We start from the raw sequence: 18,850 nt of genomic DNA, 5'->3' as shown, positions 1-18,850 counted from the left end.
TGGATTTTGTCCTAGTTGATGCTGATTTCTTAAATCGTGTCAACTTGACAGGATTCCATCTGATCGTGCCTCTGAAAATTGTCATTCTGCTATTGTGCTGGATAGTCCCTATGCAATTGAATAAATACATTGAAATTTAATCGGATATTCGATATGCTTTCTTTATTTAAATAACAAATTATGCACATTCTGAGATTCGGACGCCTTTCTGTAGGTTTACATCGCCAATTGTTAAATGCAATACTGTAGCAAAGCGGTTAACGCAGACTATATACAATGTTGGTGTACGTGTGTTTGTTGTATAATTGATTTTAACTGGGCTAGGTTTGAGGTTAACAAATCCTTCAGATGGCATAAACTCCCGATGGTTTGCATGACCCTGGCGTGAATAACGTTTATATTTAATAGTGTGTAGTTTGTTTTGCCCTATAGTATGGAGGCTATTTGCCAATTGCCTTATATAAAAGACGAACGGATGGTACCAGACAGGTATCTACTGATGTTTCTGGATTACAGATACTGATTACATACATTGAACAGTAGGGTGAATATTTGACCCGCTTCATTCGATGATGGGTCTTACGCCATATGCGGCCAGCATGGCTGCAGAACAGATAGCCTGGGCATCCACAGAGTCTGGTCAGGTAGCGGATCCGTGGTCTAGTGGTAACACACTGGCTTCACAATCCAGAGATCGCTGGTTTGATCCCCCGCTGCACCTAACCTACTAACTCGTCTTTCGCATGAGACGTTAAACCGAGGTGCAGTGTACTAGGTGCTATACACCGGGCACTAAAAGACCCAGGGTCACCTCTAGAACGGGGTTTCTCCTGTATCTTGCACTATCCCCCGTAACCAACTAACACGTCTTTCTGGGGGCGATGGCCATATGGGAGACAATCCCGGTGCACTCGATAAAAAACAAAACAACAACAAAGAGTCTGGTCATGAACTAGACTGTCTTATGAGACTCGCGTTATGTGTAGCTCCAGAACAGGTTTGTTTGAGCTACGCTGGCCGCATAGGCATACAATCCGTGGCTCGTTTACAAAAACGTCTATGAAAACATTGTTATTTCTTAAACAGACCTATTAACAATTGCTTCAAAAGAAGAACTTTTTACTTTATTTATTCTTATCAACTATATTTCATCATATTTGAGCATATTAGTCCGCACAGGCTAATCAGGGAGGACTCTTTCCAACTTTATGGAATGTATCGTGTAAAAGAAGTCACTTCGAAACAAATGTCCAGTCGAGGCGAAAGGTGTCGTCCCGATTAGCTTGTGCGGACTGCAAACTCTGATCTGGGACGACATTTACGCACAATCAGCTCCGTTTTCCTAGAGCGCGGCTCACATAACAAGCAACACAAATGAACGCTCATTGGGTCATTGTCGACCTGAAATGGCTCATAAGTCACCCTGGAGTGACATGAAGCCGATTCTAGACACCCCGAGGTGACTAGCGTCGGCTTCTAGTCACCCCCGGTTGACTTGTGGGCAATTTCAGGTGGACAATGAGCCAATAAGCTTAATTAACGTATGAATGATGGCAGACGGACAGAGGTTCTCATGGATCCAATATTCCCCGTCCTCTTTGTTGCGGGGTATCACTATTGAACAAAATGTATGGATGTTACCTTTTATGCTGAGTTTTGTACAAAGATTTTTAATTAAAAGTAAAGAGGGCTCAATAGTGTTTAATAACGTGTGAGTCAGGCGTAGGGGTGACTAATATTGTGAATAAAAGCGTGTTGTCGTAACTGTATGAAACGGTAAACAGTCGGGGGTTTCATCCTAATCTGAATGAATGATTCTTAATAAATGACCCATTATCGGGACCCCCTGCTTAACTCCTGGTTTGATCGAATGATAAAGTATCGATGAAATAATAGCTTTGATGTTTACAGCATGTCAGTTTTAGTTGCTACCAGAATGGTTACAATGATATGTATCATTTTATTTCATACAAAATACGTATCGCAATTCTTAAAGACTTTCGAAGAGCTTTTACTCGGTTTTGCGTTTGATCGTTGGCTTAGACAAGTGGCTATTGTTTGTAAATAAATTAGTTTGCTTGGGACCTCTCAAATGTTATTAAGTTTGTCAGGTGCTTTGGGGTTAATATAAGGTTGAACGCTAAACGGACCTAATGTTTCATTGCGAAGTGTTTATGTGTGTGATTCAACGGTACAGTAATTAAAGGAAATAAAAAAGAACAACTTCGCCAGGCTGAATTATTAATTTCACATTTCAATATTACATCCGTGCTTGGAACATCGAAGACGAAAATTAGGAAAAGAGTCTTCTAAATTAGGACAAGAGTCTTCTAACGAACGTCCCTTAAACTCACGTGCATTAACACTTTTAGCCGCGTTCTGTGATAACATGGCTTAATTATTGTGCATAAAGTCTCATCCCAGATTTACCCGACTGCACAGACTAATCACGGACGACACTTTCCGCCTAGACAGGATTTTTTTTATTAGAATAGAAACACAAAATTCGTTAAAGCAGAAATTTCGTCACTGTGCGGACTGCCTAGGCTTATTTGAGACAACACTTTAAGAACATGCATTAAGACCAGTTTTTCCAGAACGCGTCTTATTTGTTTCCACGATATGCCTCTCTAGATCAAACAGAGTACAATGTCCCTCTAATTAAAACGCGTCTGTTGATTCTATCTAAACTGAATATTACTTTGCAACTTTTTTCTTTCCATTGATTGGTTACCTCATTTAGCAAATTGTATTTATTACAAATAATATTTATATAATTAAACGGTGATTCATACAAGCACGTATTGCGACACTGTGCGTGACCAAATCCAACTTATCATGTATGAAAACCACATCTGTTCTGATGACATTACGTACGCGGAAACAGCATATCATTGTGACTTCGTACTTTCTGACGCTCATGATTCTAATACTTCGTGCTATATTTAATTGTGCCTTCAACTTAAAATCAAATTTAAAAGGGAGTCGTTCTACGCAACTCATGATTGTAGAAACTGAAACGCCGTTATCAATTTCTATTAAATACTGATTTGATAACTTATATCGTACTAACACCCAAACTAATTGCTAGCACCAGGCACGTTATCAACCTGAGCATAATTGGTCGTAAGGGTACACATGCATTCCACCTACGCTACTCTATAACTCACACGGGTTGACACACGTGGTCACAGAATTTGATAAACAACGATTGCGCGTATCTTTGAATAATTGTGAACGTTTACTTGGACGGGAGTTTACCAAATAAATATCGGTTCCGTTCACCGATACACAATGTTATATCGAGTGGCACTTCAAATCATTCCTTATTTCGATGACCATTCGGTATTTCCTTGTACATGTATATTACGTTTCGTCGGTGTTCGTCCTACAATATACAAGCGTCTTCTCAGTTTAAAGGGGCCTTTTCACGTTTTGGTAAATTGACAAAATTAAGAAAAAAATTGTTTCAGATTCGCAAAATTTAATGTTCGTTGTAGTTATGATACGTGTGAGGACACTGTAATACTGAACATTTACCATTATCCATTATATGCATTTTTTGACGATTTAAAAACCTGAAAAATATAATGCGTTGCAACGCGAAACGATTTAATAATTTTGAAGAGTTTTGTTGTTGTCGCAATATTTTATGAAACTACGAGGCTTGCTTATATAAAGTATAAAATACAACAATCAAAGTATGAACACGGAAGGCCGAGTAGTTAAGCGATAGACTTTTATTCCAGGGGTCAGTGGTTCGAGCCCAGTTTAGGGTTACTTTTTTCTGTCTTTAATTTTATTCTTGTTTTTTACTGGAGCTTTTTAGATCCAATGTTTACATTTATCTATATTAAGCATTGAATGACAAGCTTCAATACATGCCAAAATCTGTGAAAAGGCCCCTTTAACATGTGTTTATACAACGTCTTTATCCTCGTTATGACGATCACTGGCGATGAGCTACACAACTCAGACATTCCTTTAAATTTCATGTTGTTTCTTCCGAATAAAACAGAACTCAAACTCGGCACAACACAGAAGTCTATCGGAAGCAGAAGCAGCAGCACCAACAGCAGCAGCAGTCAAACGCATGACTGAAATAAACACCCACAATTGGCTGGACTGCAGCTGTGTTAGATCTTGTCGAGCTTATGTAAAAAGAGAATAGCCTCTTGTTAGTATGAAGAACCGGCATGTATGTTAAGACAATGCTGAAATATATCTGCGTTTGACCATACGGAACTGTGCATACTCGTCAGCTGCATATTGCTGGTGGTGGACATAAACAAATCCTCCTCCCAGAGGACTGACTTCCTCCGCTTATGCCTCAAACCTTTGAGATAGGGTTGTAGCTATTACATCAGATTCTCTTATTGTCATGGCGCGTCATGTTTATATCAAATTCTGCTTCAATTATTTGCAGATAAAAAAGCACTTTCTGCATCTCGCCGTTTTATAAGCAGAACGAAGTTTTACGTTTAATTAGCCTAAACGCTGACCGGGTTTGTGTTTAGTTTTTACGTAATTTTACAAGGATTCATACGCCGATGATATGCAGAAAAAATTCGTTTCAATTCATTTACAATGTAATGGTTTTATTTAAACTGTTCTTATTATAAGCAGTTATAAGAAAATGTATGCATTTAGTTTAACTTCGTGTAAGTATTCAACTTAGTAGGATGGATTTTACAAATTGTTGTAAATTATCATTTGTAAACATCTGGTCCTGCATACTGATTCACACTTATATGATAATCATGTAACATTATTTTTTAAACGTAAAAAAGAAACGTCTGATGTTTGCTGCGTGTCTCAGGAACAAGATGGTTGTGTTTTATGTACAGTTGGAAGTTTTTCCCAATTTGCAACTGTATGTTCAGCTACCAGAGATTCGTAATTTTAACAAAGCGAGGAATTTAGCGTTAGACATGAACATGATAAATAAGCTTACTGTAAGCTGACAGTAAATTGACTTCACGAATCTACCAAAAAAAAACACAGTGTTTTGATTGCAAAGAAGTTTGCGTGAGGGAAAATCCAAGGCGAACTATTTAAACATTTTGGGGCGGACGTACGCCGTTTCCGTGTCCGTCTTAATCAGCCTATGAAATCCCATATGCAAGCGCTGTCTTCTGTACGGAATTGTAATACTAAGTCGCGACCACGATTAATGGTTCGACGACGTTGTCTTTTTATGTAACTGTAATAGAGTAGCGTGTAACCTACAATATTTTCGTTTAAAATTCGCAATTTTGGTGTGCTAAAAAAATAACTTGGTCACGTGATAGCGAAAAATGAAGCGGAAGATCCTGAAAGTCTTTCATTTCCGCTAAAATAAGTTTCCGGTCGGAATTTGTTTATATTTTGATTTTGTTTGGGACCAAGATTTCTAATAAAAAGATATTTCGACTACCAAACTTCACTTGAGGTAATTAGTTGAGTGTTTTCAAAGTGTTTTTGTGCTGCGTATCTCGTCGTAACTTGACCTTCTTGTGTTCAGACCAAAATGTTTCGAAACAGGATGTGAAAACGTGCGATTTTAGCCGGAAGTTTTCACTCGAACTCTTGCGCTGTAGCAGACATCGATTTCCTCTTCCTGCTGTTCTCATAGTGAAAGTTTGGAATCATTAAGTTTTCATATTTAACCACTGTTTTGAGTTATAAAACATGGTTGAAAAGAAATGCACGACAATGTCCGCCATTTTGAGGTGCTTAGTGTTCTCTCGAATGTAGGTCAATCATGCTGTTCTGCATTTTAGACCTTTAACTGAAAATAAAACAATGACAAGATTTAAATATGTTTATAACTTTGAAAAATACAAATATGTGTTATAAGGGTAAATTATAAATGCTAAGAATATTCGGTAATGTAACGACTCGCCCCCTTAACGACTCGCCCCATAACGACTCGCCCCACTTTTTATAACGACTCGCCCCACATGTATAACGACTCGCCCCACATATATAACGACTCGCCCTATCAAAATAAAATGTTATATTATAAATGGTAATATAAATGAAATCAATTCATAATATGAATATAAGGTTCGGCATTGTTTGATAACCATCGTTCAGCGGTTTTTTGCCTTATACCTGACCTTATATACGTCTATTGCAGGCATATTCTGATAAGTAATAATTTTTATTTTATGATTTTTTTTTTACATCTTTGTTCAGTGACAATATTATCATAAAGCAAGACTATTGGATATTGGAACATTTGTCTCATGTCATACTTTCCTTTATATTTATAAAAAGAAGCAAAGGCTAAGATCATATCGACAATTAAAAATTTCCAGGTTAAATTACTCAAGAATTTAGGGATTATCGTTATAAAGGAGACTGATGAATTAACAACATAATTGACAGGTACATTACCGCCGGCGGGTGATGACAATCAACAATACACGTGTCATAATCGCGAAAGCGTGAATACCTTGCTTCGTGGTAAAGATATTTTCATATATACGAGAATTGAAAGGTAAGAAAAATGAAAAAAGGTCTTTGCCGAAATTTATTTTTTGCAGAAATTTTACGGACACAATTCATCTGTAAGATAATTTTTTATTTATAATTTTAAGATTACCATTATAATCTTAAATCTACCTATTTATTACCAGTTGATCTGAATACACAACACACGTTTAAAAAATCTTTTTTCATATTATAAAAATGCGTATCAGCCCTTTTGTGTTTTACACACAAACTTTACTTTAAAATGCTAATCAAATGGCGTTTCTTTTAAATTTTGGTGTGAACAATTAGCGCGGAAAGTTTTCAATCGTTTCAAATAAACATTAAATGCTAATTAAATGGCGGTTCTTTTAATTTGTAGGTGTGAACAATTATCGCGGAAAATTTGCAATGGTTTCAAATAAACAAGAAATCATTTGTGATAAATCAATTAATTCCACGATTTGTTTAATTACTTTAATGGTTATAACTTTAATTGAGTAATACGTGCCACTGCGGAGTTTAGTATTTAAAGATGTATACATGATAATAGTATACCATAATTTTAAATTGATAATTCGACTAACACCATGCCTGCGCCTCCTTGTTTGTTTTGTCTACGACGGGTGTACCAAAACTCCAGAGTGGTGACATGTGACAACTGTTCACGGTAGCATCACATAAAATGTGGTTACACTGGTAAGTACTTCTAAAACGTACAGTCGAAGATAAATTATTTTTTTGCGTTGTAGTATTTTCGTGTGTCAACTTTGCACTCTGTATTTGCAGCGCAGCTGCTGGACTTGTGTTCAGCCATGTACGGACCTGTGTAAATAGTTGTTGTTGCTGTTGTTGTTGTTTGTGTAAAAAGTGTTTAAATTTGTTATGAATAAAACGTTTGAATAAAATCATTTTCATAAATTCAATGTTGATAATATTAAGATATAATTATATTGATTACTGATGTATTACTGTCTTTTTGTAAACTTTTCTTATTAATTCAATGTATTGATATTAATATACACACTGCGTAACTTTCTATTTTTATAAGTTGTTGTTGTTGTTGTTGTATATAAGTACATAAGTATCTAATTAACCATCAACACAAAAAAAGTTTTTCTTACCGGTATATATTTCTCTTTCTATTCATCTGTACTGTTTACATTTAACATAGATGCTAAAAATGTAACAATAAAAATGATGGAGGGAGTCGTTATATATTATATACGCAAAAACATAGTTATGTTACTGTGGTAACGCATAATATCATTTGCAAGAGTTGATAAAATTCCAGGTGTAGAAATCTTGAACATATCATGCAGGATGCGATACAGTATTCCAGTTTCTGTTGAAAGTTCCTGAAAAAGGTGAAAGTTAAACACAATAAAATCGAAATTAAATAAAAATCCTACCATTTAAGTAATGACGGGGCGAGTCGTTATCTATGTGGGGCGAGTCGTTATACATGTGGGGCGAGTCGTTATAAAAGTGGGGCGAGTCGTTATAAAAAGTGGGGCGAGTCGTTATGGGGCGAGTCGTTAAGGGGGCGAGTCGTTAGTAAACCGAATATTCTTTATAGGGGTGTTAGATGTTTCGTGCCTCTACCAGTTCGTGCCACTACCAGTTCGTGCCACTGATAATTTAGTCCAACTTGTTTACGCTCTCAAATATTAAGCTACTTTTTATATTGGTAATATTTGGAGCGTACAACGGGGCAGGCATTCAAAACGTGTTGGACATTTTTCCTTCTTTTGCACCTTTGATTGTCACATCTGTGCAAAGTTACATGTATAACAACATTCTTTTATTTCAAGTTTTTTTCTTCAGTTTACCGGTAAATATATTCTTTAAATGCATTTCAAGCGATTTCAAGATTTATATTCAATATAATATATGAACAAAATGTATTTCAGTTTCAGATTTATTTTCAAGGATGGAAATTAGTGGTTGCCCGTGAGCCCGGGGCCAGTAGATTTTGGCCTGGGTTACTCAAATTCAAAAAATGGTAGTCCGTTCAGGCAACTTGCTTTTTTAAGTATGAAAAAATTGAGTGAAATTACACATTTAATAAAATTGGCAACTGTGAATAAAGTTTTATAAAATTCATTTATCAAAGCCAATGAAATGTTTTTAGCTCACCTGAGCACAACGTGCTCATGGTGAGCTTTTGTGATCGCCTTTTGTCTGTCGTGCGTCGTCAACATTTTGCCTTGTGAAAACTCTAGAGGCCACATTTAGTGTCTGATCTTCATGAAATTTGGTCAGAACATTTGTCCCATTGATACCTCGACTGAGTTCGAAACTGGGTCATGCTGAGTTAAAAACAAGGTAACTAGGTCAAAAAAAGAAAAACCTTGTGAACACTGTAGAGGTCACATTTGATGCCCAATCTTCATGTAACTTTGTGTAAATGTTTGTCTAAATGATATGCTGGTTGAGTTCAAAAATGGTTCCGGTCCGTTGAAAAACATGGCCGCCAGAGAGCGGGGCAGTATTCCTTATATGGCTATAGAGAAACCTGATGAACACTCTAGAAGTCACAATTTTTGCCCAATCATCATTAAACTTGGTCAAAACATTGGTTTCATTGATATCTCGAACGAGTGGGGAAATGGTTTAGATCGGTGAAAAAACATGGCCCCCAGGGGGCGGGGCAGTTTTCCTTATATGGCTATAGTAAAACCTTGTTAACACTCTAGAGGCCACATTTATTGTTCAATCTTTATGAAATTTGGTCAGAAGATTGGTCTCAATGATATCTTGGATGAGTTCGAAAATGGTTACGTTCATGTGAAAAACATGGCTGCCAAGGGGCGGGGCATTTTTCCTTATATGGCTATATATGGCTATAGTAAAACCCTGTGAACACTCTAGAGGCCACATTTATTGTCCAATCTTCATGAAATTTGGTCAGAAGTTTTGTCTTTATGATATCTTGAATGAGCTCGAAAATGGTTTTGGTTGCTTAAAAAACATGGCTGCCAGGGGGCGTGGCATTTTTCCTTATATGGTTATAGTTAAACCTTGTTAACACTCTAGAGGCCACATTTATAATCCGATCTTCATGAAACTTGGTCAGAAGATTTGTCCTAATGATATCTTGGATGAGTTCAAAAATGGTTTCGGTTGCTTAAAAAACATGGCCACTAGGGGGCGGGGCATTTTTCCTTGTATGGCTATATATCATGCTTTAGTAAAACCTTGTTAACACTCTAGAGGCCACATTTATTGCCCTATCATCATGAAACTTGGTCAGATGATTTGTCCCAATAATATCTATGATGAGTTTGAAAATGGTTCCGGTTCGTGGAAAAACATGGCCGCCAAGGGGGCGTGGCATTTTTCCTTATATAGCTATAGTTAAACCTTGTTAACACTCTAGAAGCCATATTTATTGTACGATCATCATGAAACTTTGTCAGAAAATTTGTCTCAATGATGTATTGGACAAGTTCGAAAATGGTTCCAGTTGCTTCAAAAACATGGCCACCAGTGGGTGGGGCATATTTTTCCTTATATGGACTTATGAATCTTCATGAAACTTTGTCAGTATATTTGTTTAAATAATATCTTGGATGTGTATGAAAATGGTTCTGGTCTGTTGAAAAACGTGGCTGCCAGGATGTTCACTAGTCATGAAAGTTGGCAAGAACATTTTGTTCTAATGACATCTTGGGCTGCATAGAACAGGTCAGTTCCTTTGAATCTCAGGTGAGCGACTTTGAGCCTTTCAGGCCCTCTTGTTATATAGACTCATATTAAGACATAATACACAGAAAGTTAGTCATGTAAGAAATGTTGTTGTTTAGTTATCCATTATTTTATGTACAGAAAGTATTAGATACACATGACTGTATATGGTACTGGGCTGGTTACGCTGTAGCTGGGCAACCAAAATACTAAAGAAGGTGGCCAGTGTTGGCAACCAATTGTAAAACTTTAGTTTCCATCATTGATTTTATATGCTTCATATACAACATTAGCAATATTGAGAGTGATTACATAACTATATTAAAAGATTTTCAATAAATTGACAATATTTACAGTAGTCCGTTTGACTCCTTCAAAGAAGTCTTTGAATTATAAAGCAATCCCTAGGTTTACCTATTCATCTTAAAAGATCAGCATGTACAAACTTTTGTGCATTCGAAAAATATTCCACTCATCATTTTGATTGAACATATGGACATAACAAAACAATCCAAAATGATTAATTTTGGTTCCTAATCGCAGTCAGTGCGTAAAGTAAATGGGGAAACTCTAGAACTTTGAACTAACCCCATTACGACTGTTTTTTCTCTGGGACATTTTGGCTTAAGTAATATAGCTTTGCCACGCAGTCTTTTATCCCTTAACCCTTTACCACTATGATACATATTTTCACTCATTTGTAGTCCAGTAGAAAGTTAAATTTAATTTAAGACCTTCATTGCTAGGTTCAAGTTTTTAAGGCTTCATCTCCAAACCTTAGAATTAGATACTGATGAGCAACAAACAGCATTAAACCTAAACCTGAAAAGACTGCAAGTTACTCTCAACTGAGCATAATTAGATTTGTTATCCAAAACATATCCCTGAAATTTAATGTAATTGCTAGGTTAACAACGTCTAGCTTAAAATCATCAGTGCCAAGGTATGTAGTTTTGATCCTTTGTCCTGTTAAAAAGCGCGTGCAAATTAAGCTGCATGTGTTCAACTTCATGTCATCTGACAGTGGTCCAGCTAGGATTTGAAAAGGGCACAGGGCTATTTTGTCAAAATGCATTTTCCATGGGCAGAATTTTGTCTAAAGGGCACTTTCGAGCGCGCATTAATGTTTGGAATGCTCCCCGTTGCATATTAATTTAAAGCTCGGCTAAAAAACCAGAGGCATTGTGACCTCTAAAATTTTTTTAATCTGACAAGCTTTCATTTATTCAAAACTGAACCCGCAGTCGAGCATTGGTACTCGTTATGCGGTGCTCTTGTTTTGTTATTAATAATTGTAAAAGTATATTACATGTATTTCCATTATTATTGTCCCCTACCGGTTTCACTGGAGGGGACCAGGGGGTTTCACTGGCCCCAAAAAAGTTGTCGCCACTTTTTACGCTGCGTGAAAACTGTCGGTTATTCCAACCATATTAATAAGAACAATCATTTAAAGAAACCTTACTACATTAATGTCATTGACTATATTATCACTTTAAAAAGTATGTTATTACATAAAAAACAATAAGTACATTCATAAGTCATAGCTCCATAAGTCTTAATAAGCTTTATTTGTGTATAAATAACATGTTTTCAACTTGATAATCAACACAGATAACCAAAATAATATAATAATGTTAACATCAATGTATTAAACAGTATGCTGCATAAATGTTTCAAAATTAATTATTAAAACATAGAATCACACCAATGTACATCATTTGAAAGGGAAAAAAATTAAAACATCAGACAATAAAGCATCTCACTTCAAATTGTTTAACAGTGATATTTGGTCATTTGGCATACATGCCAGACGTCCCGATCTTGGCGAGACAGTTCTGCTTTTGGGGTGTTTGTCCCGGTGTCCCGATGTAACACTATTTGTCCTGACATTCGAACAAAACGATATACGCTTTTTAAGTTCACAATAAAGTTCCTTATTCAAGCTCCGTCTGGCTTTAATTACCATCGCTAATCCCTTTATTGCCCCCTATTAAATTAACAAACCATATCTACTAGTCAAGTAATCCAGTGTTGTTTTTGACACATTATCAGCGATATATCGGCAAATTATTGATTTTATCGGGCATTCACACCAGGGTGTTTTATGATAAGGGTCGTTAATTGCTAGGGATAGATGCATCTTTTGTATTTCATGGCCCAAATCAAGTCCAAAGAAACTATTATTACACGGTGTTCAGTGTATTATATGTCAAACAAATCGAGCGCTGACCGATACCAGAGACATAAATTTACTTTCGTTTTTGGCTGATTTTCAGAAAAATAATTAGTACATATTGCATCAATCTTAATTTATAGAGTTAATGGATGATTGGTTGAATAAAAACAGTGCTCCATGTGCTCACATCCCGTTAAACGTTGCCTTAGTCACAAATGGTTCATCTGCATAGTGCACATGTTTGTTTACTTCCGGAAAATGGATAACATATGTGTTCATGCAATTCTAAACACATTTATCATCAATATTTGCCAGAAATTATGAGGTTTTGTAAGTAATTAGCTGATTACTGACTTCAGTAAAGGTGGCATGATTGATCGTTTTAGGTGTCCTGCTTTTTGGTAAAATGTCTCGACATTTATAATGGTCTGTCCCGATTTGGACCCGAAAATTTCTGGCATGTATGCATTTGGACATGATAAACATCAGCTTCTGTTGTTAAAACGTTTTCTGTTAGTGGTGGATGATTTCCAGGTTCAATTAAATGAATGTTTTTCACGCCTATTTCCTGACAGAAAGGCCCAGATAATTGCCACTATCCATTCTAGTTGCCTGAAATAACATAAAACATATTTTTACAAACTATCAACAACAAACCAACACATTAATGTCCCTCAACACATTAATGTCCCTATCTTTAAATGTCCGAATTTTAACATATCCAAAATATAGTACATCGAGTGAATGATATACTTTTTATTTCAGAAATTGTTGGTATCTTAATCAAATTATATCCTTCCCAAAACATAATAATGAAACTATTAAACAGAAATGCTCACAAATACCTGTTGAAACAAGTTTTTATTTGTTTTTGTGGAAAAAATAAATGCTTTTGCCAGCCCCATGGTTTTGATTAAAGAAATAGCGGCCCTAATGATCATAATATTTATTGATAGTGGTGACAGTTTGTCCCCATGTTACTTAATCTATTGCTCAATATCATAAAGGAGCCATTAATCCGATAATAACCCCCAAAAAAACTTGACAATAGCAGTGAAAACACGGTTTGTAACACTTACACGCTTTAGTGACTTCATACTCTTTGCACTATAGGTGGCTTACATCGTCGTAAATCAATATTTACAACTGACAGACGCTGGCCGCTAATGCTCGGTCGTGATCTTTCGCTTCGCAGTATATTTTAGGATAGGATATTACCGATTTTTTTAAATTCACCACTTTTAAAAAATTGGAGCCACTTTTAAAAATTTAGCGCCAATGGCGATCGATAGCGAAACCCCTGGGGGACTTGTGGTTTGCGCTCTGTGTGTCACTCACTCCATCAGTCTGTGAGTCTGTCACACTTCTCTGGATCCTGTGATAACTTAAAAAAATCTTAATATTTTTTCATGAAACTTGAAACATGGATAGATGGCAATATAGACATTTATTATGCACGTCATTTCATTTTGTTCCATTTTAGGGCAACAAATATCATTTAAAAAAATCTGACAATGGTGGAGCCGGTAAGGGACATACATTGCTTGGCAAATGTCTTGTTAAAACATGCAAATACAATGTCTACAATGAGAAATAAATTAAGTTCAATGTAACAAGAGATTTATAAATAGTAATGTCTTTAAAAAAAAAAAAATTATAATAAAAGGGCAGGGCGAGGCATCGGAGGGACAGGGCGGGGCGAATTTTCATTTAGGTCTAGCTGGAGAACTGTGAATCTGCATAGAAAGCGTGGGTTAATTGAATTTTGAATATAAACTTTTTTGCGTTGAGAACATTCAACATAGAAATATTTTTAATTAAGTTACCGTTAAAAGTTTTTTTGTATATTTTATTAAAACATTTTAATTTTTGTCAAAACTTGCTACACCTGTTAATTTCTACAATTTCCTGCTATTTATTGTTTCAACCATTGCCCTTTCTGCCTGAAAGATAGTAGGATGCAGTATTCTGGAGTGAAAAAAAGGCTTCTTTTATGATTTTTACCAGTAGGTAATGAATTTCTCGGTAGCCGAATTTCTCACAAGGTAGCAGCCAGAATAGCATTGTATCAATGTATGAGGGGCACCAATTCTTTAAATATAAACCTTGGGTTAAAAGACTGAAAGCTATACATGGTTTTCAATGGTTATTAATTTGCCTGTCAACAATATTGTATATCATTTTGATAACAACAATCCCTTACAATAACAAAACCTAGATTCTTTTAGAGACAAATATTTGTAAAACAACTGGACAATATTTGCGATGAATAATGATATTGTGCAAAATTATGTTTCTTTCAGATTTCTGATGAACAATGTCCGACTTAGACGAGTCTGCAGTGACAGTATCTGTGGGTGATGATGGTTATCTCACATACACAAGTAAGCTAAGTTATCTCACAAACATAACTTAGCTAAGTTATCTTACATACACAACTACATGTAAGCTAAGTTATCTGACATACACAACTTAGATAAGTTATCTGACATACACAAGTAAGCTAAGTTATCTGACATACACAACTAAGATAAGTTATCTGACATACACAAGTAAGCTAAGTTATCTGACATACACAACTAAGATAAGTTATCTGACATACACAAGTAAGCTAAGTTATCTGACATACACAACTTAGATAAGTTATCTGACATACACAAGTAAGCTAAGTTATCTGACATACACAACTAAGATAAGTTATCTGACTTATACAAGTAAGCTAAGTTATCTGACATACACAACTAAGATAAGTTATCTGACATACACAACTGAGATAAGTTATCTGACTTATACAACTAAGCTAAGTTATCTGACAAACACAAGTACGCTAAGTTATCTGACAAACACAGCTAAACTAAATTATCTGACATACACAACTAAGCTAAGTTATCTCACATACACAACTAAGCTAAGTTATCTCACATACACAACTAAACTAAGTTATCTGACAAACACAAGTACGCTAAGTTATCTGACAAACACAACTAAGCTAAGTTATCTGACATGCACAACTAAGCTAAGTTATCTGACATGCACAAGTAGGCTAAGTTATCTGACATACACATGTAAGCTAAGTTATCTGACATACACAACTAAACTAAGTTATCTGACATACACAACTGAGATAAGTTATCTGACATATACAACTAAGCTAAGTTATCTGACAAACACAAGTACGCTAAGTTATCTGACAAACACAGCTAAGCTAAGTTATCTCACATACACAACCAAGCTAAGTTATCTCACATACACAACTAAGCTAAGTTATCTGACATACACAACTAAACTAAGTTATCTGACATACACAACCAAGCTAAGTTATCTCACATACACAACTAAGCTAAGTTATCTGACAAACACAAGTATGCTAAGTTATCTGACATACACAACTTAAGTAAGTTATCTGACATACACAACTAAGATAAGTTATCTGACATTCACAACTAAGCTAAGTTTTTTGACATACGCAAGTAAGCTAAGTTATTTTCCACACACAACTAAGTTATCTCACATACACAACTAATCTACATTATCTCACATACATAACTAAGCTAAGTTATCTTGCATACACAAGTAAGCTGAGTTATCTCACATACACAGGTAGGCTGAGTTATCTCACATACACAGGTAGGCTGAGTTATCTCACATACACAGGTAGGCTGAGTTATCTCACATACACAGGTAGGCTGAGTTATCTCACATACACAGGTAGGCTGAGTTATCTCACATACACAGGTAGGCTGAGTTATCTCACATACACAGGTAGGCTGAGTTATCTCACATACACAACTAAGCTAAGTTATCTGATATATGCAACTAAGTTAAGTTATCTTACATACACAACTAAGCTAAGTTATCTCACATACACAGGTTAAGTTATGTATCTGCCATACACAAGTAATCTAAGTTATCTCACATACAAAAGTAAGCAATTAATTTCACGTACACAAGGCAATTACATATAAGTTATCTAACGTGCACAATTCACTTTAGTTATATCACATACATACACAGCAAAACCTGCACTACCCTTTGTAACAATGACAACTAAAGCAGGCATTTATTTGACAAGTAAATTGATTGTTTTAGCTCATTGTCAATGGAGTGGTGAACAATAGGCCTATTAACTAATTCATTTACTCTGATATTATAATAAGCTGTTAACATGCACAGGGATGTTTTTCCTTTTTTATCGGTATTTGATAACTGTGAATCAGAAACTTAACTTTCGATGGGACTACAAATGCGTCAACATTCATATCTAAGTGGTAAGGGTTTAATACCTAATGAAGTAGATTAGTCTGGTATGTTATAAGACTTCTTCCTTTCCAGCTGTTGAGAGGGAAGATGGCAGTCTGGTGGAGGGGGTAGACATGGATGATATGGAGCTGGGACCCGCACGTAAACGCCTGCGACTGGACGACATAGTCGCGCACACTGGGAACCACATTATCACGCAGGTAGGTACATTCTTCTAATTTTGTTCAAATCATAACTATTTGGTCAATAATGCCCCCAGTGGTAAGTTGTTTCCCTTACTTACATGTTTGTAGTGAAAACATCTCCTCCTTATCTGCAAGTCCAAAAGGTCTTATATTTGGTTTTTAATATGACATCTCCCATTCTTACTTTTTCCTTTATGAATACAGTGAAACCTTTTTAAATGTGCCTCACCTTAAACTGCAACACCCTGAAGTTTATTACTTGGCTGGTAACATCATATGTTACTGTTATCAAATTTGTTCAAATCATATTCCTGATGATTGGGCAAAAACGTTTTCAAACGGTTACACTATAATAGTGTAACCGTTTGAAAACGTTTTTGCCCAATCATCAGGAAACTTACTTAGAACATTTGTTCTAATTTCCATCATGGCTTACTTAATAAATGGTAACGAAAACATCCCAGAGCTACTAAGAACTTTACAGTTTCTCCTCGTCTCAGGGGAGTGACCAAGTTCTTTAGTTCAGTCCTCTGGTTTTATTTGTCATTCAGTGAAATTCAAATTAGGCAAGGGATAATGCCATGACAAAAAAAAGAATCTCTGATTAAGATAGTTGTACTAGTCAATCATAGTTTGTGTGCATACATAAACAAGATGTATTTAATAAATGATAATTTTAATTCAAAATACAAAAATTCTGAATACAAACAGGTGCAAATTAAAAAATGTTGTGGAGCTGTTGATTTATTTAAACTTCCAACAACCATAAATGGCATGTTGGTATTTTTTATGCTCCCCATATATATATATATATATATGTTACAGTTTCTCATAGGGCCTTCAATATTTTACCTATCTCTTACATATTTGGCATGTAGGTACCTTGCATGGACCTCTACCTTTTGATTAGGTTTGAGGTCACTGGGGTCAAGGTCAACAAGGCTAATAATAGATTTTCTTAAGGTCACACTTTTTTTCCAACACAACCCATATAACGACAAAGCATCATTGGGGAGCATCCATCAGTTTCATTGATATTCTTGTTTTTAACCAGGTTTTCCGAAGGAAAAAACTGGTTATTAGATTGGCGAATGCGGGCGGGCTGGCTGGCGGGCTGGCTGGCTGGCTGGCTGGCGGGCTGGCGGAATAAGCTTGTCCGGGCCATAACTATGTCGTTCATTGTCAGATTTTAAAATCATTTGGCACATTTGTTCACCATCATTGGACGGTGTGTCGCGCAAAATAATTACGTCGATATTTCCAAGGTCAAGGTCACACTTTGAGTTCAAAGGTCAAAAATGGCCATAAATGAGCTTGTCCGAGCCATAACTATGTCGTTCATCGTCAGATTTTAAAATCATTTGGCACATTTGTTCACCATCATTGGACGGTGTGTCGCGCGAAATAATTACGTCGATATCTCCAAGGTCAAGGTCACACTTTGAGTTCAAAGGTCAAAAATGGCCATAAATGAGCTTGTCCTGGCCATAACTATGTCATTCATTGTGAGATTTTAAAATCATTTGGCACATTTGTTCACCATCATGGGACGGTGTGTCCCACGAAAGAATCACGTCAATATCTCCAATGTCAAGGTCGCCACGACTAAAAATAGATTTTAAAAAAAACAAAAAAACTTACAAAGGGGGTTAATTTTTTTTGGTCATTTCAAAAGTTCAGTTTGAGTTTTCTCCCTTTATCAGATTTTTTTTTCACAATGAAAACCTGGTTTTGTGACAATTTTGTCCCTTGTTAACTATTTTGAATTCTTATGCCTTTACCCATACAGGAGAGTGACATGGATGAAGGGCAAATAATCCATGATGATTCTCAGATAATCCAAGAACAGGAGCTACAGGCACTCTCAGACGGGTAGGTTCATTACAATGCTCTGAGTGACTTTAGTTGCTCTGTTTGTTATGTCCCCCACTATAGTAGTGTGGGACATATTGTTTTTGCCCTGTCTGTCTGTTGGTCTGTTGGTCTGTTTGCGCCAACTTTAACATTTTGCAATAACTTTTGCTATATTAAAGATAGCAACTTCATATTTGGCATGCATATGTATCTCATGAAGCTGCAC

At 36.0% G+C, this 18,850-nt stretch overlaps 1 protein-coding gene across 3 annotated transcripts in view; it reads left to right on the top strand.

Annotated features, from left to right (window-relative positions):
* The first annotated feature begins 5,271 nt into the window (after nucleotides 1-5,271).
* LOC127860380 (GA-binding protein alpha chain-like) overlaps nucleotides 5,272-18,850 on the top strand; it is a 34,891-nt gene continuing 21,312 nt past the window's right edge. The window contains exons 1-4 of one of the 3 annotated variants that reach the window (XM_052398420.1): nucleotides 5,272-5,431; nucleotides 14,629-14,709; nucleotides 16,658-16,785; nucleotides 18,560-18,642. In XM_052398420.1, the coding sequence (XP_052254380.1) occupies nucleotides 14,643-14,709; nucleotides 16,658-16,785; nucleotides 18,560-18,642 (278 nt within the window). In that variant the 5' untranslated portion in view covers nucleotides 5,272-5,431; nucleotides 14,629-14,642. Of the gene's footprint in view, nucleotides 5,432-5,572; nucleotides 5,733-14,628; nucleotides 14,710-16,657; nucleotides 16,786-18,559; nucleotides 18,643-18,850 lie in introns of those variants that run through there. The other 2 variants (XM_052398422.1, XM_052398421.1) reach the window with 2 other exon arrangements.

The sequence above is a fragment of the Dreissena polymorpha genome, chromosome 15 (genome assembly GCF_020536995.1).
Source record: "Dreissena polymorpha isolate Duluth1 chromosome 15, UMN_Dpol_1.0, whole genome shotgun sequence".
Taxonomy (NCBI): Eukaryota; Metazoa; Mollusca; class Bivalvia; order Myida; family Dreissenidae; genus Dreissena; species Dreissena polymorpha.
The sequence above is the reverse complement of the archived record's forward strand: the minus strand, read 5'-3'. Positions and strand labels throughout refer to the sequence as shown.